The 19,340-nt window shown below is 43.4% G+C and overlaps 1 protein-coding gene across 8 annotated transcripts in view; it reads left to right on the plus strand.

Annotated features, from left to right (window-relative positions):
• The window catches only part of TTLL5 (tubulin tyrosine ligase like 5), a 300,979-nt gene that overhangs the window by 251,170 nt on the left and 30,469 nt on the right, over positions 1-19,340 (plus strand). Inside the window, exon 35 of one of the 8 annotated variants that reach the window (XM_045451566.1) lies at positions 8,793-8,915. The exons of the other annotated variants lie outside the window; for them this stretch is intronic. Within the exon in view, the coding sequence (XP_045307522.1) occupies positions 8,793-8,848 (56 nt within the window). The 3' untranslated portion in view covers positions 8,849-8,915. Of the gene's footprint in view, positions 1-8,792; positions 8,916-19,340 lie in introns of those variants that run through there. 8 annotated transcript variants of the gene reach the window in all.

Genomic DNA, 19,340 nt, shown 5'->3' on the forward strand with positions numbered 1-19,340 from the left:
TTTGGGAGGTTGCCTTTTCATTTTGTTTTTTTCTTTACTGTAGAGAAGCTTTTTGGTTGGACGTAGTCCCACTTGTTTATTTTTGCTTTTGTCGGCTTTGCTTTTGGTGTCAAATCCAAAAAATCATCACCAAGACCCACATCAAAGAGCTTACCACCTATGTTTTCTTCTAGGAGTTTTATGGTTTTAGGTCTTACGTTCAAGTCTTTAATCTACTTTTTGAGTTAATTTTTGTGTATGGTGTGAGATAGGGGTCCAGTTTCATTCTTTTATATGTCACTGTCCAGTTTTCCTAACATCATTTATTGGAGACTGTCCTTTCCCCATTGTATATTCTTGGCTCCTTTGTCCTACACTAACTGACCATTTATGCATGGGTTTATTTCTGGGTTCTCTATTCTGTTCTGTTGATCTATGTGTCTGTTTTTATGCCAGTGCCATATGCCATACTGTTTTGAGTACGATAGTTTTGTAATATAGCTTGAAATCAGAAAGCATAATGCCTCCAGCTTTGTTCTTTTTTGTCAAGATTGCTTTGATTCTTTGTGGTCTTTAGAATTGTTTGTTCTATTTCTGTGAAAAATGCCATTGGAATTTTGATAGGCATAGCATTGAATCTGCAGATTGCTTTGGGTGGTATGGACATTTTAACAAAAGCGGTTCTTCCAATCCATGAGCATGCAGTATTTTTCCATTTATTTATGTCTTCTTCAATTTCTTTCATCAGTGTCTCATAGGTATTCAGTGTAGTCTTTAACCTCCTTGATTAAATTATTCCTAGGTATTTTATTCTCTTTGATATAATTGTAGATGCAATTATTTTTTTTTAATTTGTTTTAATGTTTATTTTATTTTTGAGAGAGAGAGCACAAGAAGGGGAGGGGCAGAGAGAGAATGGTACAGAGGATCTGAAGCAGGCTCCGTGCTGACAGCAGAGAAGCCCGATGCAGGCTCAAACTCACGAATCTCAAGATCATGACCTGAGACAAAGTCAGGCGCTTAACCGATTGAGCCACCCAGGTGCCCCAAAATGCAATGATTTTCTTAATTTCTCTTTCTGATAGTTTGTTGTTAGTGTAAAGAAAAGTAACAGGTTTTTGTATATTGATTTTATATTGTGAAACTTCATGGAATTCATTTATTGTAACAGTTTTTTTGGGTGGAGTCTTTAGGACTTTTTCTATATGAATGTCAGGTCGTCTACTAATAGAGACCATTTTACTTCTTTTCTGATTTGGATGCCTTTTATTTCTTTTTCTTGTGTATTGCTGTCACTAGGACTTCTAGTACTGTGTTGAATAAAAGTGGGGAGAGTTGGCATCCTTGTCCTGATCTTAGAGGACAAGCTGTCAGCTTTTTACTGCTGAGTGTGATGTTGGCTGTGGACTTGTCCTACATAGCCTGTATTGCGTTGAGGTGCGTTCCCTCTGTACCCACTTTGTTGACAGTTTTTATCATAAATGTGTTTTGAAATTGTCAAATCTTTTATGCATCAATTGAAATGATCATATTTTTATCCTTCATTTTGTTGATGTGGGGTGTCACATTGATTTGTGGGTGTTGCAGCACCATTGCGTGGGTGGAATGAATCCCACCTGATCAGGTGGATGGTCCTTTTGCTGTGCTGCTGAGTTGAGTTTGCTACTATTTTGTTGAGAATTTTTGCACTTAACATTCATCAGAGATATTATTGGCCTGCAGTTTTCTTTTCTTGGGGTATCCTCGTCTGGTTTTGGTATCAGGGTGATGTTGGCCTTGTACGGTGACTTTGGAAGTGTTCCCTCCTCTTCTACATTTTGGAAGAGTTTGAGAAAGATTGGTGTTAATTCTTTAAATGTTTGGTAGAATTCACCAGTGAAGCGGCGTGGTTTTGGACTTCTGTGTGCTGGAACGTTTTTGATTACTGATTCAATCCCATTTACGTTACGGGTACTTGACCACAATTTAAGAAAGACTATAGATTATGTAATGCACCCAGTACAGTGTTTGGCACATGGTAGGTACTCAGTAAATGATAGCTCTTACTATTTGTCACAGTTCAAAGCACATGGTGTCATTAGTTCCCATTATGATCCTTGAGGACATATTGTTAAATAACGTCAAAAGTTAGGTCCCCTAGAAAGCAAATGCTAAAACGGAGATTAGTGTACAGGAAGTTTATTCGGGAGTACTCCCGAGATTGATTCCTATAGAAGGGAAAGGAATGAAAGGAAACGGGATTGGACAGTGGGACAAGTTGGGCTGTGACTCAGTGACAAGGAAGGCCTCAGTTGGTGCCACAGAGAGTATAAAGGCAGCCTTTCAGGGTTGTGAATTGTGGTGAGGTAGCTAGGATATAGCTTTTATGCATACTTTATGTTGACTCATCATTAGATATGGGCTGCCTGGGAAGAGAACATTCCCTTGAGAACTAAAATGCATGTTTCTGTGGCTCCTAGTCCATTTGGGCTTATCTCCAGTCCTCTGTATTAATGAGTAAAATTTCCATGTAGTCGTTCATATTGCTGAGGAAACAATCAGGAAATTTTCAGCTGGCTACGGTTGTGCTTTTCAGACCCTCAGTGTTGGAGCCCTAGTTATTTTCCTGTCCAGGCCAGCATGGACTGATGCTTTTGTAAAATACACTAAAAATAAATTACTAGAGAAACTAAATAAGGAAAGAGGACATCTAACACACAAACTCAAATTCATTATTATTAGATTCACCAGGCATAAAATTGCTGACCATTTTCTATAACAGGTTTTAACTGCCTACATTCAAATTCTAAATTTGTCTCATTGTAGACTAATAACAAAGAGTTCTCAGACTGTTACCAAATTACCAATCCGGGACTCCACTCTAAATAGTCCTGGGTTACAGGACCCTTACAAAACATTGCTGATGTCCTTCCCAGCTGGCACTGGCCATATATATATTGGGTTAAGTGAATGTCGTGCTTCAGCCTCGAGACCTGATCTTTGCTGTTGTCGGGGAAGCCATTGTCCTCCTCAAATCTGGCCCGAATCCAGGAACACCGTGAGCATCACAGGTTCCAGATATAAATAGTCCTGAGGCCATTCCTTACTCCTGTTTTCATCTGCTTCCTCCTAGAGTCAATTACATAAATGAGAATAGAGACGGAGTTTTTTATGAGGATCTAATGGATGAAAGGGACAAAGACCGTTTTCTTGTTTTGTTGGTCATCAGGCAGCTCTTATTCCTGGCACTAGGAAAACTGACTCATCTCTCAGCGTCATCCTCTCAGGACATTTAGTGTCAGGATAGGGAGATAAGAGAACAGGGAAAGGAGGTGTGCCAGGCAGAATATAACCTTCAGGAAAGAAGTACTAGTAAAAACAAGGGGGTCATGATATAGTCGAAGAGTCTATCAAGCTTTATCGTCTAATTCAGGGAGTGTGACCTAAGAGCTGTGGCCCATGGTCGTAGCTTTAGTTGATCTGTGAATTCCCTGATATTGTTTATAGGATCAAGTGTGCTGCATCTGTGCCTTTTTTTGGAGAGGATGCTCAGAGTGACCCCAAAACTCATATTGACTTGACTCTCTAGTTTGTGCTTTTTTTTTTTTTTTTTGGTTTGTTTATTTATTTTGAGAGAGAGAGAGAGAGAGAAAGAGAATCCCAAGCAGGCTCTGTACTGCTAGTGCAGAGCCCGACATGGGACTCAAACTCACAAACCATGAGATCATGACCTGAGCCAAAATCAAGAGTCAGAGGCTTAACTGACTGAGTCACCTATACGCCCCTTAACTCTCTAGTTTGAATCATGGATTCTGTCTCCCTATTTGCGAGGAGTCAAGCTCAAATCACCAAACAGTCTCATTTGGACCTACTGTACCAGATTCTCAAAGCATCAGCCCTTGCCATCCTGGTCTTCGTCTCCATTCTCCACATCGCTGTGAACCGAGCTTTCCGAAATGCATACACACGACTTAAAACCCTTTAGAAAATCTGACCTTTACTCTGAAGATCAAGATAAAACTAGATAAAAGGCCTTACGCGACCTGCCTACCTTTCATCCTGACCTCACACCACCTTCCCTCCGTGCTTTCTCCACACTAAGCAGCCTGGCCTCTGAGCTTCCCCCATCCTGGGGTCCACTGAGCTTCTGCAGATGCTGTTCCACCTCTGATGCTCCCCTCCTGCCCTCAGGTGCATTTGCTTTCTCTGGCCTCTCTGACAGGATGTGTCCTCCTGTTCCAGAGACCTTTGCAGCGCTCCTTTGGGGTGTTTGTTACAGATCCTTGCAGGTTTCCAGCAGTGTCTGGCTGCCTCACTAGACCGCATCGGTGTTAACTCTCCTTCGTAACCCGGGGTGCAGCATAAAACCTGGTGTAGAGCAGGCCTGCCGCAAGTATTCATGGTTGAGGGAGTTAGCAGTTCTCTTCCTCACTTAGGGAAAATGAAGGTACAGAGACTAGGAAACAGCTTCAGTTCACGTAACTGACAGCCGGAGAAGCTGGGTTTAAACCCAAATGTGACTTCAAAGCCCTTGCCCTTCGCTACTGTAACAACAGCAACAATGGTCCTTTTATCGAGCACTTGTTACATGCCAGGGGCTATGCTAAGCACTGTGGATCCGTCGCATTTCATCTTCTTGAACCCTGCAAAAGAGGGTAGCTTTGTTATCTAGTTTGCATATGAGCAGACGAAGGCTGAGAGAAGTTAGGTACTTTGTCCAAGCCACGCAGTCAGTGGTGGAGCTGAATCCAAAGCCAGGCCGCTCTATTGCCAGAACACGCTGCACTGCCTCATCGTGTCCAAATACTAGGTCCCTCGAGATGATTCCGTTTTCCCAGGTTCCTCTCCTAACGGAGCTAGGTGGCTGGTGGCCCCGCCCTCCGGCCTGAACCTCTCTCAAGTGTCCGGTGGTTATCTGCAGCCACCCAGCAGGGGGATCCCTGGTAGTGTGGGGGCTTATGCGGGTGAGGTGGGCTTGCCTTTCATCCAGCCTTTTAACAACATTCCCTGTTTGGATAGAGCCAGACCTGGGAAGGGGGAGGATAAGGACCAAGGTGGCTCCTGAGCCTCCACTCCCGCCGATGGGGAGGAGTGGGGAAGGTGGTCATCTTTTCGCACCTCGTGAAGCCCCACTGGGGGGCAGCAGTTCTCGACGGGCAGAAGGAGCTTCAGGGGGGTCAGAGCAAGAAGCCTGGGACCTGGGCAGCAGAGGGCAGAGTGAGGGGGGCGGGGGGGAGGGAAAGGGGGAGGGCAGGGGAACATTCCCTGAAGGTAACAGAAACTCAGAAATTCAGTGGCTTACATCAGTAAAAGATTTATTTTTCTTACCTGTCAAGAAGTTCAGAGACAGGAAGTCCACAACAAGCACAGCTCTTCAGAGCCAGGCCCCTCTCTCTCCTGCTCGACCAACCCTAAAGCACTGACATTTGTTTTTTTGGTCACAAGGTGGTTCCTGTCCCCACTGGCGTTATGTCCACGTTCCAGGCAAGCAGCAGGGTTGGGAGGAAGGGCAAAAGACAGATGCCAGCTAAAACCACCCACTTTAAGAAAAGCTTCCTCGGAAGCCCTGCAGTTCCAACTGACGCATCGTTGGCCGGCCCTGGACCCCATGGCCACTTCTCCTAGCAACAGACAAGTCTGGAGAGGTGGTCTCTTGGCTGGGCACACTGCTCCGCCACACAGGGTGAGCTGCTCTTATCGAAGGAGAAGGGGAGAAGGGGTGTTGAGAAACATCCATCGGTTTCTTTCACAACACATTTTCTTTCCATAGTCTCCTTCCCTGTGGGATGGAGCCCACCACCTTTCTGCGGCCCCTCTACACCAGCTTCTTGACCCTGCCAAGAGGAACGCCATTCCTTAACCCTAGTACGCCCCAGAGCTGGCTTCTTAGTACATGGGAGTTGAGCGTACCTGATACCTGGAGGTTTCAAGAACACAAGAGAGCCCCATATTCCTGGACAAGAGGTCATCCCGCAAGTGAGGAAAATGGAAAAAGTGAGCCATGGAGAGAAAAATGATTGTTCTGTAGCAGAATTATTATGTATACTCAAATTACGCAGGTTAACTGTATTGTAAGTTTAACTTCATTACAATACTAAATTCTTTTCACGTACGTTGCCTTCCTAAGCTCACAGTACGGCTGCTTCAAAAACTGAGGGAGGTTGGAGAGCCTGGGCGGCTCAGTTGGTTGAGCGTCCAACTCTTGATTTCAGCTCGGGTCACGATCCCAGAGTCGTGGGCCCCAGGTCAGGCTCTGCGCTGACAGCGCAGCACCTGAAAAGCTGTGTCATTAGGCATTAGGGGAAGTCAAATGAGAACCACAGTGAGATGCCACACTCCACACCCACTAAATGGCTGCAATCAGAAGACAGCTAACAAGTGTAGGTGAGGGAACAGAGAGATTGGAACTCTCGTGCTTTGCTGACAGAATGTAAGAGGGTGCAACTGCTTTGGAAAAAGAGCCTGGCACTGTCTCAAACAGTTAAACATAGAGTTACCCTATGACCCAGCAAGTGACTCCTAAATGTATGTGTAGGAGAAATGAAAACACTGTCGACGTGAAAACTGTAGCCGGGACGCCTGGCTGGCTCAATCAGTAAAGCGTGCAACTCTGGATCTCAGGGTCATGAGTTCAAATCCCACTTGGAGCGTGGAGCCTACTTAAAAAAAATAAAAAACCAAAAAACTGCACACGAACATTCGTAGGAGCATTCCTCAACCGCCAAAATGCGGAAACAACCTAAATGTCTATCGGGTAATGAATGGATAAACAAAATGAGATGTATCCATACAATGAATACTATTCAGCCATCAAAAAGAACAAGGTACTGATACAGGCTACAGCATGGTTAAACCTTGAAAATATAGAGCCAGTAACAGAAGACCACATACTGAATGGTTCTATTTATGTGACGGGCCCAGAATAGGCAAACCCATAGAGACAGAAAGTAGATCAGTGGTTGCCTAGGGCTCGGTGGGCAGAGGGGGCTGGGGGGTGGCTGCCGATAGGCATAGGGTTTCTTTTGGGGGTAATGAAAATGTTCTAAAATTAGATTGTGGTGATGGTTTCACTAAAGACCACTGAGCTGTTTACTTTAAGCGGGTGAATGTTACTCGTATGTGAAATAGATCTCAGATCTTAAAAAAGTGAATAGTCGATACCTAAAAAGTAAAGAACAAGACAAAAAGCCTTCGGTGTAAGCAGCCAGATCGTATTGACTTCTTAGATAGCCAGATTTTTAAGAAGTACTTATTTATTGCCTCCAGTTCACTAATTAGACAAATAATTGCCCCCTTTGTGCCGGGTGTGACATATGCCCGTGCCCAGCTTTGCCCCGGGGTTTTTTACGGTCCCAAGTAAGGTGGTGTGCCTGGGTGACAACAGCTGTCCCTGGGCCTGGCCTCTCTTGCTTTTTTTCCCCGTTTGGAAAGGTGTCAGGCTCCAGAGTATTTCTGTTGCTTTAGTCAGCACAGAGCAAGGAGGACCTTAACTATAGCTGCAGAGCCTTAAGCTTCACCTCGTGCTCCAAATCCAAAACAGAGCAGCTGGGAATGGGGCTCGCCGTGCCACCAATTGCTTCTCTCCCATTGTTAATCCCCCTGATTCTGCCGTCCACAGGCCCTCCTCCCCTCACACTGTCACGTTGCCCGCTTGTGATACGACTGAACAAGTGGTTTGGCTTTGAAAGGTGATTCTTAAGAGACACCTCAAGTGACCCAGTCCCTGGCATGCCAGGACGCTCTTGATGTTCATTGCCATGGGGCACCACAGCTTTCCGGCTAAGTACACTTGCCAGTCAAGCCTGCCCTGAAAAGAAGGTACCCGCTACTGACTCCCCCTGAGATCCTGGCGTAGCTGGCTGGGTCCTCGGGGAGAGCGACATTTCATTGCTAGGTGCAGACAGCGAGAACCCTCCGGTGCTTTTTGGTTCTTACAGAAGAGCTCACGGTCTGGTGTTTGGGTTAGTGAGTCACTTGAAAGTATGGCACAGCTGGCTTCGTGATAATTATGTATATTGTACGCTCTATTTTTGCTTTGCTCCCTCATTGCATGGTCAAGATGTTACAGCTTATTTAAAATCTCATTCGTCTCTTTCCCAAACCCTGGATATTATGCCCCTTCAAAAGTGAGTCACTTTTCAGTCTGTATGTGCTTTTTTCATAGAGCCCTAGAAATCAACTCATTCTAACTTCTCCCTCTTCCCAAACTGAAGAATTCATCGGTGTACTAAAGTGTTCGTTCCGTTTACAAAAGGTTACTTCCTAATGGCATGTGGACAGAGAAATCCAACTGAAAATTGGGGGCGGGTAACAGCACGTGGTAGCATGTGAGTTACTGTCACGCGTGCCTCTCTGGTCACCATTCCTCGTGTTCTTGGTGCTTGCAGAGGGTAAGGAAAGCCTGTTCTTCCTCCTGGGCTCTCCCCCCTCTTGCTGTGGGAAGGGGACTAACAGGAAATAGAATCTGCCCCGGTCATGGGATTTTTGAAAGAAACAAAGCACGATCTGATGAGGAGCAGGTTAATCCTGCTATTTCATTTCCCTTTCGGAGAGGGTGGGGGCAGGATTGTGATATGAAGTATTTGGTTTCACATCTGTTCCAGGAATTATCCTCGGCATAAGTCCATTTTTCTTTTAAGCATCCTAAAGCATCCCAGGGAGTTCCTCCTCCCGTGTGCCCTTCCCACCCCCACAGTCAATTCCATGGCCACAGAGCAGCTGACAGACTCCCAGAGAGATCATCTTGTCACTGTTGCGGCAGGAACCTCTCAGTCCCGAGGTCTGAATTTCCGTGGGTCAGTACTGTATCAGTTTTGTGTCTGTTCTCCACGAAGGGCTCGGGTGGAATGAAAAGGAAGTTAGCGGTATCATGGAAAGAGGCCCGATTTAAACAGCAGAGGAACTGAGTCTCCTCTCAGCTTTGCTGCTGTTCGTATGAACTTGGGTAAGTCACCAACCTCCCTGGGGTTAAGGCCCTCATCTGTAAGAGCACAGCAGTGTTCTCCAGAGTGCGCCCTGCAAAACGCAAGCCTTCGTCATCAAATACACTTGAGAAATGCCTCTTATGCTATGCCACTTCTTTAAGGAGCTGTAATGGAGATTTGTACATTAAAGCCTCTGAGGAGTCCCTCAATAGAGAAACTTGTTTTTCACCCAGCATTTCTCAAACTTATCTGACACGAACTCTTCTTCCTGTAATGCTGAGTAACATCTTGATGCTCTGAGAAATGAAGTAGAAATCTATAATCTGTCACATTCATGTTTACCAACCTCAGTTGAAAATAACTTTTCAACTTTCCTAAATCTCATTCATGGGGAAACGAAGAACAAATTTCATATGTGTGGTAAGCTGACTTCTAGTTTTAAAAATTGAGCTTAAGAGCCAAAGCAGTTATTCAGACCACCCCAGGCTTGTGACTAAAGTTTTGAAAAAGTTTTGTGGAACTTCTGTTTTCCACTTCCACCTGTCCGATGGTTAGCATTTGCTTATGGCCATTGGGGGTGAGGTAGGAATTTCCTACAAATGATTAATTATGCTCAGCACACGATTAGGTTCTCATAAAGAATAACTAAATAAACCACAAGCTCCCTAACCTTAATTCAGAGAATAAGCAGATATGCAAAGAAAAATACAATTCCACATGTTAAAGTGAGGCGCAAAGAATGATTACAAATTTATATTTTGAGAAATGTTAGTATATATTATTAGATGTCTACTGAGAAGATGCAGAGACAACATGGAATTCAAGGCAGTAATGCAAGTAAAACATGAAACAGTAAATTCAAGAAACAACCGGATCAGAGGTCAAATGGGAGATACATGAGAGAAAAAAAATGTGAAAATAGGATCAGGCAAAGAAATACTTTTAGGACCTTGACAAAGTAGCAGTTCCTGGTGGAAATATTAAGGCTGAAATTAAATTCTGACCAAGATCAATTTTAGCCAGACAATCCTAATGTCAGTAAAAAGTATGGCTAATAACTCATCTTGTAAGGAATAGGGCACTTGGGTGGCTTACTTAGTCAGCTAAGCATCTGACTCTTGATTTCTGCTCAGGTCATGACCTCGCGGTTCGTGAGATCCAGCCCTGTGTGGGGTGCTGTGCTGACAGTGTGGAGCCTGCTTGGGATTCTCTCTGTCCCTCTCTCTGCTCCTGCCCCACTCGCACAATACGCACTCTCTCTCCCTCAAAATAAATAAACATTTTTTTAAATACATCTTATAAGGAATAAGTAAGGATGGTTTACTTAATCACTTGGTTTAGAGTGATTTAATCCACATATTTAAAAATTTTTTATGGTTATCTATGTATTTGGCGGGGGGTAGGGGCAGAGAGGAGAGACAGAATCCCAAGCAGTCTCCGCACCATCAGTGCAGAGCCTGATGCGGGGCACGGACTCAAGAACTGGGAGATCGTGACCTGAGCCAAGATCAAGAGTTAGACGCTTAAGGGGCACCTGGGTACCTCCGTTGGTTGAGTGTCCAACTTTGGCTCAGGTCATGATCTCGCAGTTTGTGAGTTCGAGCCCCACATCAAGCTGACTACTGTCAACCTGTCAGCACAGAGCCCTCTTCAGACCCTCTCTCCCTCTCTCTCCCCACTTGAGCTCTCTCTCTCTCGAAAAAAAAGAGTTGGATGCTTAACCAGCTGAGCCACCCAGGCACCCCATCCACGTATTTACAGTGTCGGTCTTTAATAAAAGTGAGTGTTTGGTAATGTTGGCTCTTTCCTTTCTCACCTCTATGGCCACCCTTCGTAATCTCTCTTCTAAAGCTCTTCATCCTTTGCTTTCTTGTGAATTTTCATTCTCTGGAATCCTGTCTTTGGTACCGTCCCACAGTTTCAGCTGACCTCTGTATTTGACCTGTACTAATTCCAGACCTGTACCTTCAGCCAGGGCTGTCACATGTGGCTTCCCAGATTGGTTGTGCACCACACAATTCTGGGGGTGCTATAGACACCAAACACGTATGCAGCAGCCCTTCCCCAGCCCAGACTCCTCTCTGGATCTGTAGGTTTCAGCCACCTTTAGACATCTCTCTCGAATACCTACCTTCCAGTCATCTCAAACCCAGCACATCCCAAACTCAACTCTTCATCCTCTCAGACACACACCCACCCCCCCCGCGGTCCCTCCCTATTCACCTTCATCAGAGGTGAAGCCAGAAATCTAAGAATCTTTCTAGCTGGTCTCCTCACCTCACATGGCTAACTGGTTCTCAATCATTATATTTTTCCCGTTAGACCTCTCAGATCTTACGTCCGGTCTCACTCATTGCCACTGCCTTAATTCAGACACGTGGCACTTTTGTTTGAATGGCTACGGTGTTTTCCATGTGGACCTCTTCACCATCAGTCCCGTCCTGTGCTTATGCTCCACGCTGCTCTTTACGTGGTCTGTAAAAACAGTTATGATGCTTCCCCACTAAAAAGTCTCTGCAAGACCCCTTCGAAGTGCAGTGGGTCACCAAAGCCCTGCATCATCTTCTGTCTTCTCTGCACGTATTTTCCACCACTCCCCCAACAAGAACCTTTAAGTTCCGGTCTTTCTAAACTTCTTGCCACGTTGTCTCCAACGCCCATGCCGTTGTACACACTGTTTCTTCGTGGAACTCTCACCTCTTCTTGGCTAACTCTGGCCCAGGCTTCTGCCTCCAGATCTTGTCATCACTTCCAGAATCCTTCACTGACCGCAGTGCCCACTTTCACTTCTTACCATCCACTCCTGTAGCATCCCTTGCCTTCCTCTGTCATAGAATTCGCTAAAATATATTATTTTATTTTACTTGCTGGCCTCTACCACTAGATTATAAGCTCCTGGGGGGATCAGGAATTATGTTATTCACCTCTCTGTCACCAATGTTCTTCACAGTGTGGGGCATGAGGTGGGTATTCAGTAAGTGAATGTGGAGCAGAAGGTCAGTTTCTGTTGCTATTGTAAGATTTAACCTTCACTAAGTCAGTCTCTGCCTAGTGTTAGGATCAACTATGCATTGTTCATATGCTGTAAATTATGCGGTTTTTAATAGCTATTTCTATACTTCTTTCTGTCCATTGGACTTCTCAGAGGAAACAGTTACTCCATGCCATTTTTGCTGTTAACTTTTCCCTGGTGTTCAAGGGCTGTGTGCCTTCCTTCACTCAGGAACTTATGTTGGGGGTGGGGGGAGCACCTGGGTGGCTGAGTCGGTTAAGCGTCTGACTTCCGCTCAGGTCATGATCTCACGGTGAGTGGGTTCCAGCCCCGCGTCGGGCTCCTTGCTGACAGTTCAGAGCCTGGAGCCTGCTTCGGATTCTGTGTCTCCCTCTTTCTCTGCCCCTTCCTGTCTCTCTCTCTCTCTCTCTCCCTCTCTCTCTCTCTCTCTCTCTCTCAAAAATAAATAAACATTAAAAGCTTATTTTAAAAAAAAAGAAGAAGAAACTTTTGTGGGGGTGAAAACAGGCATATAATTGAGTACCTATCTTTAATGAGTGAAAGATGTTAAATCCACTGCTTACTGACTGTTAAAAAAATAAGGCGATTTAAATATACATCTTCTGGAATTGACTCAGTAGCAAACTCAGGTGTATGTTACTTTATGAATTGATCGTTTTCAGAATGTAGTTGTTTGTTTATACCTACTTTTCATTGATCCCAACACAGCCCCCCTAGAAAATAAAAATGTAAAATGAAGCATCTTTTAACTGAAACTTTTAAGTTTGTTTGTTTAGAGTAACATCGTGAATGCCAGGACAAAAGGACAGTAGACAGATACTCAGTAGGTTTCTATTTATTGGTAAACTCATGTTAACATTATTGTTTCCAGAATTCCCTAACAGTGTTAGATTTTTCCTCGGTGCTTCATAACTGTGGAAACGTATAAAAATCACCTTTTGCCAAAAATGCGCAATTCAAAATCCCTTCCCGGGCCTGCTGAATTCATTTACTCGTGGTGGAGAGTAGAAGTAGGCATTTTTAGACAGTGATTTTTGGTGCCCTCACTGCCCATGATACTACTTCCGCTTAGAAACCAGTGTCCCCCTTGAGTAGTGAGCCGCAGCGGTCCAGATAGACAGTGCAGTGCTGACTGACTGAACAGAGCAGTGTTGAATGATGAGAAGCTGAGACTGGCTGTTGCTTTCTACACCCATCATAATTCATAGTCACCTTTAAAACGTTGATGGAAAGTGATAACCGATGGCCTCGTCACCATGAGTAAATATCGTATGACCCACCATCTGAGAGGAGAGCTCTGGTCACGTTAAGCAGCGACTAATTAAAATCTAGTGCGTTTTGAAATGTGTTGAGATGTTTCTTTTTTTAAGTAGGCAACTTTTCTTAGCCGAGTCATAGACCCATAGCAGGTGTATGTTTAATATTAAAATTCGCTTTGTGTCCTCCTGCTACCGGGATCTACCATCTGGAAATAAAAGAAGCGATTTGGGAGATGGCCAAATACAACATGTATTTTAATGCAATAAACCTATTACCAAATTGTAGAAGAAGAAAATTTCACTTCTAAAAAATAAAATCTATACTACAATTACATTTTTATTTGTACAGTCCACAGAAAAAAAGGTCAGACTTACAGTCTAAGATATTTTCCTTCCAATTGAATACACAAATAAAATAAAAAGGTATTTGTACAGGTTAACTTATGAAAACCTAATACGAAATCTTCCGTGAACTTTACAACCTGCATAATCCAGAGCTGTTATAACCTTTACAAGCCCCAGTGTTGTTGAGACAGTAAACTGCAGTGTTCTATATTTTTTTAATTAATTAATTAATTTTTAATTTACATCCAAGTTAGTTAGCATATAGTGCAACAATGATTTTAGTAGATTCCAGTGATTCATCCCCTATGTATAACACCCAGTGCTCATCCCAGCAAGTGTCTTCCTTAATGCCCCTTACCCATGTAGCCTGTCCCCCCCCCACGCAACCCCTCCAGCAACCCTCTGTTCTCTATATTTAAGAGTCTCTTATGTTTTGTCCCCCTCCCTGTTTTTGTATTAATTTTGCTTCCCTTCCCTTACGTTCATCTGTTGTGTATCTTAAAGGCCTCATATGAGTGAAGTCATATGATATTTGTCTTTCTCTAATTTCGCTTAGCATAGTACCCTCTAGTTCCATCCACATAGCTGCCAATGGCAGGATTTCATTCTTTTTGATTGCCGACGAGTACTTCATTGTGTGTGTGTGTGTATACATCTTCTTTATCCATTCATCCATCGATGGACATTTGGGCTCTTTCCATACTTTGGCTATTGTTGATAGAGCTACTGTAAACATTGGGGTGCATGTGTCCCTTTGAAACAGCACATCTGTATCCCTTGGATAAATACCTTGTAGTGCACTTGCTGGGTCATAGGGCAGCTCTATTTTTAATTTTTTGAGGAACCTCCATACTGTTTTCCAGAGTAGCTGCACCAGTTTGCATTCCCACCAGTAGCAATGCAAAAGAGATCCTCTGTCTCCCCATCCTCGCCAACATCTGTTGTTGCCCGAGTTGTTAATTTTAGCCATTCTGACTGGTATTTCGCTGTATTTCCCTGATGATGAATGATGTTGCACATTTTTTTTTTATGTGTCTGTTAACCATCTGGACATCTTCTTTGGAGAAGTGTCTATTCATGTTTTTTGCCCATTTCTTCACTGCATGCTTTGGTTTTGGGGTTCTGTATATATTTTAAGTGTGGCCGTACAAACTCACCCCAAAATGAGGGAATGGACAAGATGCTATCAAAGACTTCTCTGGTTTGAGAAAAGGAAAAAAAAAAAAAAAGACAAAACACTTCTATATGTTATAGGAGGTAGAGAAATGATAGAGAAAGAGGTGGGGTTTTTAATCAGGTAGCTGGTTGTGGCCAAGGTAGCTTAGCCTAGCACCATCACATAGGGCTGTTGAGCAAATAAAATTTACTTTCTTCTTCAGCACCAGTCTGTTGAAATTTTTTAATCATTTGTGAATTTTCAGAGTCCTGAAATCACTACTAGAATGTGAGAGCCTAATCCCATCTCCTGATCTCACAGGGCTGTGGGCCAGACCTTTCCAATTCTAAAAGGCAGTGAGGTCTCCTTCCTTCTGATTTACTTTCACAGGCTCCTGGGAAATTTTTAAAGGCCTTAGCCAACAGACTAGAGAAATTTAATTTTTAAAGACCTTAGCCAACAGACTAGAGAAATCATTCAAGTTAAATTTTTACTAGAAAAAAAATACTCCACAAATATCCTTTCCTATAAAAATATAAACTTGAATATCTTTGGCTGGGGAGGACGAGCAGAGGGGATGGAGCAGAAAACTTGAAAGGTTTGTGTAATGTGGACATGCAGCCCTATGATTAAATTGGTTTTCTAGTGGTTCTGTTGAATCATTAGTAGCGGTACTATTTGCAAAGGCATCAATACTCATTAGAGACCATTGGCCAGGGATCTTATAGGACCATTGGGAGATGAGTCTCTATTGACAACAGATCTATTGGTCTGTTTGTTTGTTTGTTTGTTTGTTTTAATGTTTTCACCCATAACTTTAAGGAAGAAAGATGCAAATAGCAAATACGTAAGGTGACATAATACAGTAGAAAAAATCATGGACTCGGGTTCTTTTACCATACCTGTCGCCGAGGAGCTGTGATCTGAAACAGTTGGTTAACTTCTCCAGGTTCAGTTTCATCATCTGTAAAATGGAAATAACATTCATTTAGAAATAGTCTTTGAATGCCTGCTGTAAGTCAGGTGGTTTGCTTGGCACCTGACTTTGAATAATAGCTGCTGTGCCTTCGTCATGGGGTCACCGTGAAAACTAGAGAAGATACTGCATGTGGAAACATTGATGTTTTTTACTATCAAGTGGCACCCAGAGCAGTCTTGATCTCCAGTTATCAAAGACTTATTTTGGTAAAAAAAAAAAAAAAAAAAAAAAAAAAAGTACACTGGTTTCATTTGCAGCAAGGTTTGAAGAAAAATTTGGCCTTAACCCCACGTAACTGAAAGTTCAAGTAGCCACAATATTCTTTGCCCAAGTATTCCAGTTAATTCGGGTTTTTCTTTGTTGCTATGTGAGGTCATTGGTGGTGAAGTAGTTACCTATTGCCACATAACTCACTTTGCCCCCAAACTCATGGCTTAAAACCGAAAACATTTGTTACATTACACTTTCTGTGGCTCAAGCATCCTAGCTTAGCTGCATACCTCTGGTTGAAGGTCTCTTGATGAGGTTGTAGGCAGGCTGTCAAGTGGGAGCTGGGAGCTCATCAGAAGGCTCATCTGGGAAATCCACTTCCAATTCACTCACATGGCTGTTGGCAGGCCTCTTTCCACTGGGGCCTCTTCACAGGCCTGCTGTTATGGGCTGAAATGTGACCCCCCACATTCATATGTTGAAGTCTTAACCCCCGTTACCTCAGAATGTGACTATATTTGGGCACAGGGCCTTTAAAGTGATGACTAAGTGTAAAGGAGGCTTTTAGAGTGGCCCTACTCCAACCTGACTGGTGTCCTTAAAGGAAGAGGAAAGTTGGGACACAATCGGACGTGCCAGGGATGCACTTACACAGAGGAAGACTCTGAGGGCACATGGAAAAGAGGGCCATCCGTAAACCAAGGAGAAAGGCCTCAGGAGCCACCAAACCTGCTGGCACCTTGACCTTAGACATCTAGCCTCCTGAACCATGAGAAGGTGAATTTCTGTTGTTGAAGTCACCCAGGCTGTGGCATTTTGTTGTGACAGCCCTAGCAAACTGCTACAGCTGCCTTACAACATGGCAGCTGCCTCCTCCGGGCGAGCAATACACGAGAAAGTGAGAAAGCACCCACGCAGAAGCCACAGTCTCTTTATAACTTCATCTTGGAGGCGAGATCCCATAACTTTAGCTATGTTCTTTTTGCTGGAAGTGAGTCGGTAAGTCCAGTCAGTCCATACTCGAGAGATCACAAAGGGCCCGGATCCCAGGAAGCGGAAGTCCCAGGAAGCCATCGTAAAGGCTGCCTACCACACTAGTTTAGGTTTGTTTTTAATAAACCAAAAATTAAAAGTTAAGAGAAAGACAAAACCCGGCGTATTTTACATGATAGACTCAACGTCATCAAATACCTGAGCACCCTGGCTGATATAATCTATAGGCCATACTACCATTCTGCGAGGCTAAGATTGTTCTGATCTGGAAAATATAAAATGTTGACATTTAGAAAAAAAGGTTTTCTAGTGGTGAAAAAAGGATCATGTGATGGCCAAGACTGAGGAGAAATGGCACAGTGAATCCTTACCTCGGTGTCTAATATACACAGGGATGCATACCAAGAAGGGATGAGAGGGAAAGAGGAGGGGAGATAATCATGAGTTATAAAAAAAACGTGGTTAAACCATAATATAATCTTATGTAGGAAAAGTGAGAAAAAACAGCTTCAGTAAAACAAACTACAGCAAGTAAAACTGAACAAAATCTTCTTGACTGATAGAACATAGGTCATAAAGAGTTGAAAAACTGCTCTAATCTTTCTTGTATTGTTAATAGACAAAGAGGGGATAAGGGATAGCAGGTTAGAGGTGGGCATTCAGTGAGCTGTAATACCCAGCGAGGTGGTACATTTTAGAAAATCTCGTAAGGAGCAAAAAATGATTAGTGGGCTCTACGGATTGGCCCGGAAGGTAAGTATAAAGGAACAGACCTCTTCAGGAGTATTTCCAGAACCAATAGGAAGAACTCTACAAGAGGAGGATGGGTGATAGTTGAACCCAGCTTTTAGTTCAGAGGATCCAAAGGACATCTGCTCTGTGGTGATAGCGAGCTGACATCTGAGTCCTCAGTAAGTATGCTGAGATTCCAGTAGCTTTAGCCTCTAAAATTAGTAGCATTGTCAGCTTGATTGTCTCATGTTTTTCTAACGATCAGAGTCTATGTGGCAAAGCTGTCCTTACTCCCAAGCACGGTCAGATTTCTTTTCACCAACAGCCCTCTTTTTGGCCGCTTAAATGATGCTAATATGAGGTTAAACTCTCCCTTTAACTTTCAGAACATTCAAAGAGCTATCACTTGTAATAATACCTCCAAATACTAAGCTTCAACAATTTGGCTCCTGCTTCATCGGAACTCCCCCTTGGGTGGCCCTTTGTTTTAAGAGAGGAAGAAGCTGTTTCCTGTTATCTCCTGGTTGCACGATAACAAGATGACAGACTGATTCTAGGTCTCTTTCAGTTTTCCTTACACAAAGCTGTGGAACCAGAGGGGGACAGTACAGGGATCTCACAAGGTGATCCTCGTTAAAAAGATGCCTTCAGATTTGAATAATTCTATGGATTACCTTAAGAGTTGCCCTGAAGTAGATGTTTTTGCTGGTATGGAACAGTTTCTGAGATATATCGTTAAATAAAAGATACCCAGAAAAACCCACTGGAGGTTACGTTCCCATTTGTGTAAAAAGGGCAGCAGGAAAATACATTTGTATGTGCATGGACTCTGCTCAGAGAAGGGCACACACACCAGTAGTGAGTCTGGAGTAGAAGAGACTTTTAACTCCGTATCTCTTGTTATCATTTGATTTTTTTTTTTTAATTTGTGCATGGATTAATTTTTTTTTTATGTTTATTTTTGAGACTGAGCATGAGCGTGGGGAGCAGCAGAGGGGCAGTGAGGAGGGAGAGAGAGAATCCCAAGCAGGCTCCATGCTGTGAGCACAGAGCCTGAAGCGGAGCACCCTTTCACGAACCCTGAGTCATGACCTAAGCTGAAATCAAGAGTCAGGCACTTAACCAGCTAAGCCACCCAGGTACCCCTACGTCTCTTGTTTTTGTTTCTGTTTTTGTTTTTGTTTTGTAGTGAGGAAGCTATTTTAAAAATGCCTTTAGGAGTGCCTGGGTGGCTCAGTCGGTTGAGCGTCTGACTTGGGCTCAGGTAATGATCTCGTGGCTCATGAGTTCAAGCCCCATGTCGGGCTCTGTGCTGACAGCTCAGAGCCTGGAGCCTGCTTCGGATTCTGACAGGTGTGACGTAATAGCTCATAGTTTTGATTTCCATGTCCCTCATGATAAGTGAGGTTGAGCATCTTTTCATGTGTCTGTTGGCCATCTGTATGTCTTCTTTGGAGAAATGTCTGTTCATGTCTTATGCCCATTTTTAATTAGATTGTTTAGGTTTTTTCATCTTGAGTTGTATAAATTCTTTATATATTTTGGATATGAACTCTTTATCAGATATATCATATGCAGACATCCTCTTCCTTCTCAGTAGGTTGTCTTTTTGTTTTGATTGTTTCCTTTGCTGTGCAGAGGCTTTTTATTTTTATGTAGTCCCAATAGTTTATTTTTGCCTTTGTTTCCCTTGCCTGAGGAGACACATCTAGAAAAATATTGCTACAGCCGATGTCAGAGAAATTACTGTCTTTGCTCCCTTCTAGGATTT

The sequence above is a fragment of the Leopardus geoffroyi genome, chromosome B3 (genome assembly GCF_018350155.1).
Source record: "Leopardus geoffroyi isolate Oge1 chromosome B3, O.geoffroyi_Oge1_pat1.0, whole genome shotgun sequence".
Taxonomy (NCBI): Eukaryota; Metazoa; Chordata; class Mammalia; order Carnivora; family Felidae; genus Leopardus; species Leopardus geoffroyi.